Genomic DNA, 11,733 nt, shown 5'->3' on the forward strand with positions numbered 1-11,733 from the left:
CACATGGACTGAAATGGAAAAACCAGACTCATACCATCGGATAAATGGAGTATAAGTATTTGATAATTTCTCACCCACCATTAAAATAACGTTGTTTCCGAAATAAGGTTGGAGTATAATGTATATATAAGGTTCAGAATACTACTCCGTAACTACAAAACTTCACATGACAACAACAAAATAATACTTACTCCGTCTCATAAAAATATATATATTTTCCATTTCCGCCCGTCCCATAAAAGCACGAAAATTTCCATTTATGGAAAGTTATCTTCAATTCATTACCCACATATATCAAATTACTTACAACTTAGTATATCACTATTACCTACCATTACAACTCAATAAACACTAGTAATAATATGAGTCTCACTATTCACTAACACTACTTTAATTGTTATTCTCTCTCTCTTACTTTACCAATTATGCATTAATAACTGTGCCATTTTAATTGTCTATATTTTTATAGGACGGAGGGAGTACTCATCATTACAAACAAAATTAATATGAGTTGTAGTAACACTATTGACATTAACATTATCATTATAAATTAAAAAAATCTTCAATCTTTCATGATTTATGACTATTGATTTAACAATATACATTTATTTGTGGCTAAAACCAATTTTTTTATAAATAATTCAACATAAGTAACTGATTAACCTTCACTTTTGTTAATTATCGCTCGCGTATAACGTAGCAAAAGAAAATAGACGATATTTAATTTGAATGGGAGCTTTGTAAATTATATATTACAAATTATATTGTTAAAAATAAGTACATTTGTAAATTAAAGTGCGTAGTTATAGTACTCTCTCCATGCCTCGAAAATATTTTTATTTGCTATTTTAAGTCTTATAAAATTAATTCATTTTGTATTTTAAAAAATTTTCCACCCCACATTATACTGCGATAAGAGGTCCAGTATCCACTCACACCGATTGAATTATTTTGATCCTCTAAAATCAGCGGCATTATTATTATTATTATTATTATTATTATTATTATTATTATTATTATTATTATTATTATTATTATTATTATTATTATTATTATTATTATTATTACTACTACTAGTATTAACACCCGTGCTATGCACGGGTCATGTGATTTTTACTTAATGAAATAAATTCTAAATAATTTGACAAAACTAAGATTAGTATAATTATGTACTTACATTTAAAAAAAGGGAAATGTATATCTCTCGTCAACTCTAATTCCTTTACATGGTAAGATTTTATAGTATATTTTTTATTTATGAGTTGAGTGGAGAAGGAATAGTAAGATAAAGAATAATTGGATATAATGGTAATGGTGTTTCCATTTAAGAAAATGTGTTATTTTGAATAACACTTTAGTAGATATTCCCTCCGTCCCACATAATTTGGGACATTTTGACCCGACACGAGTTTTAAGAAATCTAATGGAAAATGAGTTGAAAAAGTTAGTGGAATGTGGGTCCTACTTTTAAAGTATTAGTTTTATATAATAAAATGTGAGTAGGAATGAGTTAGTGGAATATGAGGTCCACTGCCAAAAATGGTAAAAGTGAAATGGGTAAAATTATGTGGGACGGCCCAAAATGGAATACTGGGTAATATTAATGATTCATAATGTTAATATTCTTTACAACAAAAAAGTGATAATAAATAGTACTTTCATCTTGAATCAAAATTGATAAATCCGAATTGGTTCACATTAGATGAATTATTTTCTTCTATAACAATATCACTCATAATTATAGGAAAAAAAAATTAAGATCGGTAAAATAAAAAATTTACCAAAAAAATTACAAAGTAAGTTGATAAAAAGAAATTGTTGTGTTTGATTGAACAAAATTTAACCTATTCATAATGTCAATATTGTTCACAACAAATAATTGCTAATAAATAGTAATATCACTTGTAATTAGTCTGACTCACATTATTAGATGAATAATTCTTTTACCACATATAATTATCGAACTCTAAATAGATCGAATTACATCAGCTACATAAAAATATGATATAACCCATACATAATGTCAATATTATTAAAAGAAAATGCTAATAAATAGTGGCATCACTAATAATTAGTGTGATTCACATCAGATGAATTCTTTTCATCTATAAGAACATAGCTAATTATCGGACAATGAAACAGATCGAACTACATTATCTACATAAAAATATGATATATCAAAGTCGAAGAGAACGACAATATTTAATTCATTATGGCCACCCCACGTGTATGCACATATGTTCTACTTCAAAAATATTTATTGCTTTAAGTTCTACTAACATGTTTAAAAATGAATATATTAAAAAACCATTAAAAGTATTAATTGAAACACAAGCAATAAGCATATTGGGCAAATTATGAATTCATAGCTCTAAAACAATGAACCAACCTATTAATATGCAAGAAAATAAAATAGCAGTAACACACTTGATGAAAATGAAATTACAAATTTATAGGAGTCCAAAACATTCCAAAATATCAAACACTGGAGTAACATACGCGAGCACGCCACTCATTTTTCTCTCTGTGTAAAATGTTGTTGTACAACTTACAATGACCACAATACATAAACTTCTCTCATCCGTTAGCCTTAAAATTTTCAAAATATCAATCTTACTCCATCAAGAAATCCCGATGCAGGCCCTCCCAGAATCTCACCATCCTCTACACCTGTAACGCCACCCCTCCCCTGCGACATTGTTCTTGGTATTTTGGGTAGTGATGGTTGAAATTGGAATCCAAATCTTGAAAATCTTGAAAATAACCAAAATCTTGTTCTTCGTTATGTTGATGCGTTTTTCTTTTCTCTCATATGTTGTTTCGATTTCTACTCTTGGTCGGACTTTAGAGCATCTGCTCATGGAGTTTGTGGATAATGATGCTATGGAAAAAACTTGAACTGGTATTTATAGAAGTTTAAACTTCAGCGAAAAGCCAATCTCTATACATTGTATTGGACCATATTTTTGTCCTATAAAATTTGCGTTTTAATTTAACCAATGCTCTAGTAGCTTTACAATTCAACAAAATCGAGACTTTGATACTATCCAAAATTATTTGGGACTTTGATATACTACTATGACTTTAGATTTTGCATTGATTTTATAACAAAATTGGTAAAGAAGAGAGATAAAATAAATAAATAAATAAATTATTATTAATAGAGAATAGATATTATTTTATTTGAAACAAAAAAATTTTAATTAAAAAATAAATATATTCTTATAAGGTGCATTAAAAAAAATGATGCATACTCTTGTGAATGGAGGAAGGGGTACTAACTAAAAGTTGTCTTGCGCATAAAACTACTATTAAATATAAATATCTATGTTAATGAAGCTTGCCGACGCTAAAATGATATTTTTGTTATTTTATAAAAACTCTACTTTAATGAAGTATTTTAATGATCTTTTATAATTACTCTATATTTCAAATATTAATTAAGTATAATTTTATTCAGACATTTTTTCCTTATATTCTGCTTTAGGACGACAAATGTATTATTCATGCTAATTTGCCAACATATAAACAATAAATTAAATAGTTCATTACTTCATGGAGTACTGTCAGCAGCATATAGTATTCATTTGGGATTTTTGGTTCCGGTATTTCAGTATTAAACAAACATACGACATTTAATGGAATTCATTATAATAATATTAAAAACATTTAGTGGAATTATAAAATTAAGAAATTAACAAATCTATATAGAGAAGACAGGTAAGATGCATTGGAAATATAATTACTGCCAATTGCAGCTTTTTCTTGGATGTAAAGCAGATTTCGTTTTTGTAAATCAATTTAAATAAGGCTTTACTATAGCTTCTAATCACTATAGGTTCTGTTTTCTATGTTGGTATTAAAAAAAATTTAGTATCCGCTTGAACTTAAGAAAATAATTATAGTGCATGCTCATAAAAGTACTAACTCATGTATTTTATAACAGTTCCCGCCAAAACAAAACAGCACTTAGTGGCAATTTTGTTATTTTTAAGACAACTCTCACTTTATATAATGATAGATTATTATTATTATTATTATTATTATTATTATTTAATCCTTTTTTAGAGGTGATTATTATTGGTGTTGAAAATTAAGGTATGTCTTGAAAATTAAAGCCCAATGAATGGGCCCAAGAAGAGTTGTATTTGAAATCTAGGGTTTCATAAAAGCAGAGGTACACTCTCCCTACCGCAACCGGAGCTCATTCACCAGCAGTCATGGGTAAAATTCTCTTCTCTTTCATTCCTTTTTTGTTGTTATCTTCGGATTCTTAGCTTCTGCACACAGAACTCGTCGAGATGTTGCCTCTTTGGAATAGAGAGAGCAGAGATTATGACACAAATGTCTCTTGTATTCAGGTATTTCTCGCGATTCTATGCACAAGCGGCGTGCCACTGGAGGCAAGAAGAAGGCATGGAGGAAGAAGCGAAAGTAATTTTTTCTTCGTGTTTAATAGTACTATTGATTTCTTTCGCTCCTTATTCTGTTATTTACATGCTAATTATCTCAATCATGCCTTCTCTGATTCCGCAATTGTTGGATCTGTCATTTAGTCCTTCTACAGATTTGGTTACAATTGCGTTTCACTGTAATCCTAATCAGAAATAATAATATATGGATTTTTACATTGTTATGTCATGTTTTTACTCATTGGATATATTCATCTTATTTTAAAATAGATTTGTATATTATTCCTTTATAATTGCACTGGCTTATGATGCTGTCAGTTATTGTAGTAATAACGTGTAAGTGGTTGGTTGTGGTATTTGTACTTGTTAGGTATGAGCTTGGAAGACAGCCAGCAAACACTAAGTTGTCCAGCAACAAGACAGTTCGCAGGGTCAGGGTTCGCGGAGGCAATGTGAAGTGGCGCGCGTTGAGGCTTGATACTGGAAACTACTCTTGGGGAAGTGAAGCTGTGACCCGAAAGACGCGTATTCTGGATGTTGTTTATAATGCATCCAACAATGAGCTGGTCCGAACCCAGACTTTGGTGAAGGGTGCTATTGTTCAGGTGGATGCTGCACCCTTCAAGCAGTGGTATCTTCAGCATTATGGTGTTGAAATTGGTCGCAAGAAGAAGACTGCCTCAAAGAAGGAAGGAGAGGTATAATTCTTTTTTCTTTGCTCACGTTTTGCAGTTTCAAGTTCCTTAAACTATTATTAGGCATACTAGGATGCTACATCTGATGCTTGTAAACATTAATTTGGATTTATGTGTTTATTATGAACCTAACTATAGTGTTACGTTTTCATTACTGTTAACTCCAATTGATTTAAAATCATATAGATCCTCTCAACTCTAAATATAATCATTAGGGAAGCTAAGTTTTTAGGCTGGGAAAAACAATTTAAGAGAAATATATTTTAATTTTAGTTGATGTATAGGAATACTGCTATGCAAAGAATGACACATTGGAATCTGAAATGATTAGGTTGTCATGAGGGAGCTCATTTATTGCCATCATCATATCATATTCTAGTTGACCCATTATTTTAAAACGATTTCTCTGTAGTTATTCTGTGTTTTATTTTCCTCAACTACAGACCCCAGTTTAACAGCTAAAATTGTTTTACTACCTTCTCCTCCTAGCATCTTAAAAATTCTTATGTGTGTCCTGGGTATCTTGTCAGATGTAATATCACTTTCTGACCCAGAAGTTTCCATGGTAGTTCAGGCTGGATTTTTTTACACTTCAACTTAATTTTGACCTGAATTCTTGATATGTTCTTTCCTTGAATTCTTGTTAATGGTTTCACTGGATTACAGGAGACTGAGACTGCTGTGACTGAAGAGACCAAGAAGAGTAAACATGTCCTGAGAAAACTAGAAAAACGCCAAGAGGACCGTAAAATTGACCAACATATTGAGGAACAATTTGGCGGTGGCCGTCTGTTAGCTGCGATCGCCTCTCGTCCAGGACAATGTGGGCGATGTGATGGGTATGTAATCTGCTATGCATTTTCCTATTAACTCTTGTTACCTGAATAGTTGAAGATTGATTTCTTAACTTCCATTAAAGCTGTACTGCCATGCCCGTCTAGTAGTCCAAAATTAAAAATTCTAACAATCTCATGTTTTAATTCTATAAAAAAAAAAATCTGAATTTTGTGGATGAGACAAAGTGTTGGCTTGACGATTCAGCATATTGCATCTTATTTGTGGTCTGAGTGCAAATTTTAATCTTCCATTATTATGTACAGACAGCTATTGAATTATTCTATCTAGTGTGAGGATTTACATCTCATTGTAATACTATGTTTTGATTGTGCAACTGATGCATACGCCTGCTCATTATGCATGTTTTAGTAAATACTTTGTTTTGCCTCTAACATGGCTTTGTACGTTTGTGGTTTCAGTTATATTTTGGAGGGCAAGGAATTAGAATTTTACATGAAGAAACTGCAGAAGAAGAAGGGAAAAGGTGCAAGCACCGCATAAGTTATGTCATGATAAACTAAAATTTTGCAGTCCAGAATTATCTTATGTTTTCACCTTTTGTACTGAACAAAATTGTCAAGACATTACTCTCTGAGCCATACTATTAAGTTAGTTGTCAAGACATTATGTCTTAACTTTTTCTTTCTGATATTTGGCTTTGCTTTAGATTTAATCATTTTTTATAAAGCAGGCAGCTTCTTGTGTTAAATCTGCTTATGAACTGTTGTTCCACTGTTTTTTCGTTTATTCATACTTCCATTCGGGCAGATTGAGGAGATAATCTAAACCACAAAAAGGTTATCACATTGAAGGGCAATCAATATACACATTCTTCGTACTCCATCTCTGAAAATGAGATTAGAAATGATTAATTCTCCCAATATCCTAACAAAACAGGGTTTTTTTAATTTTAGGCCGTTCCTTAAAATTAGACAAAGTCTAAATATGAAAAGTTTTAAATCAATTATACACCACTAATAATGTGAGTTCCATAATCCACTAATATTATTTCTACTATCTTTTTCTTTTTTCTCTTTTTTTTTAATCTCTTATACTTTATTAATCACACATAAAAGCACCATTTATTAGTCTTACTTTGTTTTAATCTCTTATATTAATCACACAAAAAAAGCACCATTTATTAGTTTGTCTATTTTTTGAAGAAGAATGAGTATGTTAATTTAGGTAGTACATATTGCATTGCTGTTTCCATCTCCAGCCTACCCACTCCATCTTATCCCAAATGTTTAGCATGCGTTAAAAATTTTCCTTATCACTCGGTTCTGTTTTAAAACTAGTAAGATTATCAAGAATTTTACACACACTGAAGAAGACTTGCTTGCGGGTATATTGAACCCATAATTTGAAAAATTAATCTCTCCTAACCGTGACCCAAACACACATGAAAGTGTGAAATAAGAGATCAATCAACGAGACAGAAGAGTAGAGTTCACAAATCAGCCATCATTTTCAGCATGTATTTCACAGTTTTCTGTAATCTAATTAAGAGTAGAGTTCACAAATCAGTCTGTTTAGTGTAAGTGGTAACCTTCAGTCCAAACATCCAATTCTAACAACAGGAAGAAAATTGAAGAGCTAAATGTATTTGCCGCACGTTTCAATTTGAATACGGATATATGCCATTTCCTGCTGGAAACAAAGAGCTTCATCCGTGGTTTAAGGCAACCTGTGGTTCCACAGAAATAAGATGAACGATCTTTGTCAAACGTGTTCTGTATCGTCAAACAAAAAACCTCCCAAGAATTTCCTGAAACCAAATTAGAGCACTGCTGCATTAGCAGTACAATCTAAAACTCTCAATTACTTCTTCCCCTTCGATAAAATCAGAGAAATATCCGCCTTTTAACATCCAAAGCCTTTTAAAATGTTGCTCAGTTCACCAATTACCCGTGGAGGTTCAGCATGTGATCCAGAAAGATAAATGGGATGGTACTCCAAACCTTTCCACTTTGCTATCAACAGGAAGTGGGGCCGCCTGTATTCGCTGCTAACTATCTCAAGGATCACAGTTTTCGGGGAAGCAGATACTATATGAGTGAGACCAGCTCCATGAGCACCAACAATAACTGAAGCATCTTGGATGGCTCGAACCTGCTCTTTCATGGGCATGTGCGCAAAAAGTCCATTCACAACATTTAATCTACACTCTGAGTGATTAGATGCCCAGCTATTTATGGAATCAAACACTTCTTGTTCATTGCTGAGCCTTGATTGTACCTTACCACCATGACGAGGATGGGCCAGATAATCTTCACGTCGCACAAAGAGGATATTGTGGCCAGAGTCTGACTTGGGGATATGATGTCTATCCACTGGAAAACCAAAAGCAGCTCTTATCATCTCACCAAACTCTGACAACCGAGCAGTCTTGTGATCGTCAGGATTTTGCCACAGATCATGTGCAGAAGCTCCATGACAGTCTACTGTTTGACCAAGTCCCTTAAAAAGAGCAGTTTCGTACCCTAGTGGGGCAAGAACGGCATGACGAAAACAAACTGGACCAGTAAAATTCTTGGCATAGGTAAGGCTTGAAAATAATGCCGTCCATGTTTCTTCCAAGGGAGCCTGATTTTGTCACAAAATTGATGGTTACTAAGAGTCATGAAAAAGAACCAAAATATAGGTAAAAGAAGTAACATAGGGGACATATTAATTGGTCGCTCAACGAGCATAGACTAATACAGAGTCTAAACCTCCCAAATCACGAATTTTTTGTCATTTGATCCAAGATAATGGAACTCTTGGATAAACATATAATGCACCACAACCTACTTTAACCAGAATGACACCATGGGAATGCTTTCCTGAGATATTGACCCTCTATGAATTTCTTGTCTATTTTACTCCATTAGCAAATCTAATGAGCAGAATCATAGAATCACTCTACACAAACATTCAACCTAACTTGCTTCCCCCACATTACATATTCAAAAGACCATCCATGCAAGAGGCATAGGTGAACCACCTGACCTTAATTATCTTTGAACTACTACAGGTCATAAGATTGGTTTTCACTAGTTCTAAAGCACATCTTTTGTAAAGCAACAGTAGACATGATTGTTTTTCCTTACATTAGTAAGATCATCAAGTATCATAAATGTATGCGAGATTAACCAGATCTTAGGGGCTCAACAAGGTAAATTTCCAATGATACTAATTGCAGAAAAGGTGACCAGAATATGACTCTAGGTGTAGTCGGTTGCTAATGTTCCAAAAATGGTAGCAGTAAATTTTGTTACTAGTCCTGATTCTAATGATTTTCTAATGATCCAAAAATGAGAATAATACCAAAGATAGTATTACATCTTAGCTCACAACTAACTTAACTCCTATGTTGCTAAAACAATCACAAATGGAATTCAAATGGAAGAAGCATGCCCATACTAAAAAATGACAACTAGGAAGTACTACAAGGAAATTACATGAATTGAAAGAATCATCAAAGCAGGTTTTTACCCTGTCGAAGACCTAATACAATTCAATAGATATTATTAACGCACTACAAATAAATTTCTTTAATAGGTTATGCAACAAAATATTGCACAGTGGGTTGAAAAGAAGTTAAAAAAGTCAAGGCAACATACCTCACAGTGACCATCTACAAACACCAAATGAGGTCGAATAGGCAAGCCAGTGACTCTGGAAGCCACATATGCACTGTACCAATCAGTAACTGTGTGAAACATGTTTGCATATTCAAAGCGAGTAACTAAAACTGCTGGCTCCTCAATCCACTGCAAAAAATAAAAAGAAATCATCTTATTAATGTTAAAGATTTTCATAAATACACCTCGGACAAAAGAAAATATATAGAAAACACACCATGCAATTACAACAGGAAGTAGTATATATATATCACACTCACAATTCTCTTCACATATTCATCCCAATTGGTACTGTCTTACCTAAAATTTCTATTCGGGAAGCATGGAATCTCATACGAACTATGTTGTTAAGTTCTCTATGTTTAGGTTTCTTTGTATATCTAGTTCTTTACATATTAACCTGGTTTTCTACTCTCTATGAATATGGGAGTTCTCTACTTATTGATATACGTACAGCATATTTTCTCGAACACATGTCTATTTCATGCTTTACTACAAACTAGATCACCAAAACACAATTGGGTTCAAAACTCAGATATTCCGAATATAATATCGAAGGCATGATACTGCTAAAAACGACAACTACAATTTTGATAGAACTCCTACCCTCGAAGCATTCAGACACATTTATAGCTTTCAAGGAGAATCTTTCCATAACCCACTAAAAACCTCCTCCACACGAAACACCAGATTCTGCCTCAATCACCTAACACTTGAAGGATTCATTTAATAGAACATGCTGAGCTAAGTTATAGTAACAAATTCTTCCCCAACAATCAACCTTCAAACATAATTAAAGAACTCAACAAAATAGCAAAACAAACACCGCCCAATCACATCTAAATACATAGATTAAGAATTCAAAAATTCAATAGTTTCCCCAATTCCAATACCAACCTTAGAGCAGACAAATTCATCGGCATCAACTAACCGGATCGAACGGATCAAGCCTTGCATAGTATGCTTCTCAATCGCACCTTCTTCAACAAATTTATTCAAAAACCCCTCATCGACCATCCGTTTCCCCTTTTTCGATCTGTCAGACACCTCAATCTGAAAAGCCCCATCCTCAAAATTAGGCAGCTCCTCAGTCTCCCCTCTCCCAATCACACTCTCCAACTTCTCTCCCCCATGAGACATGTCGATTTTGTCGGGGATCATCCGAATTCTCCCCCCCTCGCATACCGAGCTCCTCAATGTCTCGCTGTAATGGCATCGGAACCAGCCTCCGGCGCCGCCGCGGCCGGGGATGATTTTGCGGTGGGGTTCAGGGGCGGGTAGGAGAGGGTCGACGCGGTGAGTGAATCCGTTGCCGAAAAAGGCTTCGCAGGAGCGGAATTTGGTGTGGGGATTGGGGGACCAGGGGAGGTAGGAGGGCAAAATTGGCCAGGGCTTGACGGAGAGGGGGTGCTGGGGGTGGGAATAGGCGGAGGCGGAGGGGGTGGAGGGTTGGCGGCGGTGGTCGGGGTGGGAGCAGAAGTAGAGGTAGAGAGAGATGGAGTTGAGTGCGAAAAGAGCGAGCACTATTTTCAGAGTTTTGCTCTTCATGTTTTCATGCGCGCTCTTCTCTTCTCTTCTCTTCTCTTCTCTTCTCTCTCTCCTCTTGACTCTTTCTCTTTCTGGTTTAAGTGAGCTTTTTTACTTGACTCAAGTTATTAGCTGAGGCGTAGGTAGCTTAGCAGCTCTACGTATGGACCGTTTTTCAACTTAGACTGCATTTTTATCAACACACCCAATAATTTCATTCGTTCTCCCAAAGTATTATCCACTTTTGTCATTTTGATCTATCCACAGAATATTGTTCACATTATTTTTTTCTATTTTTATAAATTCAATAAATTTTTGACTTAATTTTTTTTACATTTTCTTAAAATTCGTGTCGAATTAAATGTAAACAACATTTTGCGAACTAAGGGAGCATATTACATTTGTGATTTGACATCCAATAAAGAAGAGTCTTTCACTTTGAACGATACGTACATAATAACCTCCATCCTACGGAAGAAGATAACCCCTTCCTTAGGCGATACAAGATTTAATGCAGCTTTATTTTGTGTGTTAAAGTAGAGATAATAAAGTAAGAGAGAAGAATAAAGTAGAAATAAATGTACTGTTATTATTAGTAATGGATTATCTTTAATTGAGAGTTTGAGACAAACCAAA

The 11,733-nt window shown here is 33.9% G+C and overlaps 2 protein-coding genes across 2 annotated transcripts; one reads left to right on the plus strand and one right to left on the minus strand.

The window, feature by feature from the left end:
• The first annotated feature begins 4,126 nt into the window (after positions 1 to 4,126).
• Positions 4,127 to 6,653, plus strand: LOC125216877 (small ribosomal subunit protein eS8-like). Its single transcript, XM_048118658.2, has 5 exons — positions 4,127 to 4,224; positions 4,362 to 4,434; positions 4,783 to 5,110; positions 5,774 to 5,946; positions 6,364 to 6,653. Exons 1-5 carry the CDS (start codon positions 4,221 to 4,223, stop codon positions 6,443 to 6,445), a joined length of 660 nt encoding a protein of 219 aa, XP_047974615.1. The 5' UTR covers positions 4,127 to 4,220; the 3' UTR covers positions 6,446 to 6,653.
• Positions 6,654 to 7,393: 740 nt separating this feature from the next.
• LOC125214850 (beta-1,2-xylosyltransferase-like) lies at positions 7,394 to 11,212 on the minus strand. The gene is made up of 3 exons (XM_048116037.1): positions 10,468 to 11,212; positions 9,550 to 9,699; positions 7,394 to 8,530 (listed from the first exon to the last, which is right to left on the minus strand). The coding sequence occupies exons 1-3, from the start codon at positions 11,116 to 11,118 to the stop codon at positions 7,808 to 7,810; spliced, it is 1,524 nt and encodes a 507-aa protein (XP_047971994.1). The 5' UTR covers positions 11,119 to 11,212; the 3' UTR covers positions 7,394 to 7,807.
• Positions 11,213 to 11,733: the final 521 nt, after the last annotated feature.

This window comes from Salvia hispanica, chromosome 3, assembly GCF_029641045.1.
Source record: "Salvia hispanica isolate PSC_SH4W2 chromosome 3, Shi_PSC_v1, whole genome shotgun sequence".
Classification (NCBI taxonomy): Eukaryota; Viridiplantae; Streptophyta; class Magnoliopsida; order Lamiales; family Lamiaceae; genus Salvia; species Salvia hispanica.

Coding starts and splice junctions, on each gene's coding strand:
- LOC125216877 (XM_048118658.2), top strand. Junction 4,435..4,782: donor GCATGGAGGAAGAAGCGAAA/GTAATTTTTTCT, acceptor TGTACTTGTTAG/GTATGAGCTTGGAAGACAGC. Junction 5,947..6,363: donor CAATGTGGGCGATGTGATGG/GTATGTAATCTG, acceptor TTGTGGTTTCAG/TTATATTTTGGAGGGCAAGG.
- LOC125214850 (XM_048116037.1), bottom strand. CDS start 11,118: ATGAAGAGCAAAACTCTGAAAATAGTGCTCGCTCTTTTCGCACTCAAC. Junction 9,700..10,467: donor ATGAATTTGTCTGCTCTAAG/GTTGGTATTGGA, acceptor TATTTTTTGCAG/TGGATTGAGGAGCCAGCAGT. Junction 8,531..9,549: donor TTGTAGATGGTCACTGTGAG/GTATGTTGCCTT, acceptor TGACAAAATCAG/GCTCCCTTGGAAGAAACATG.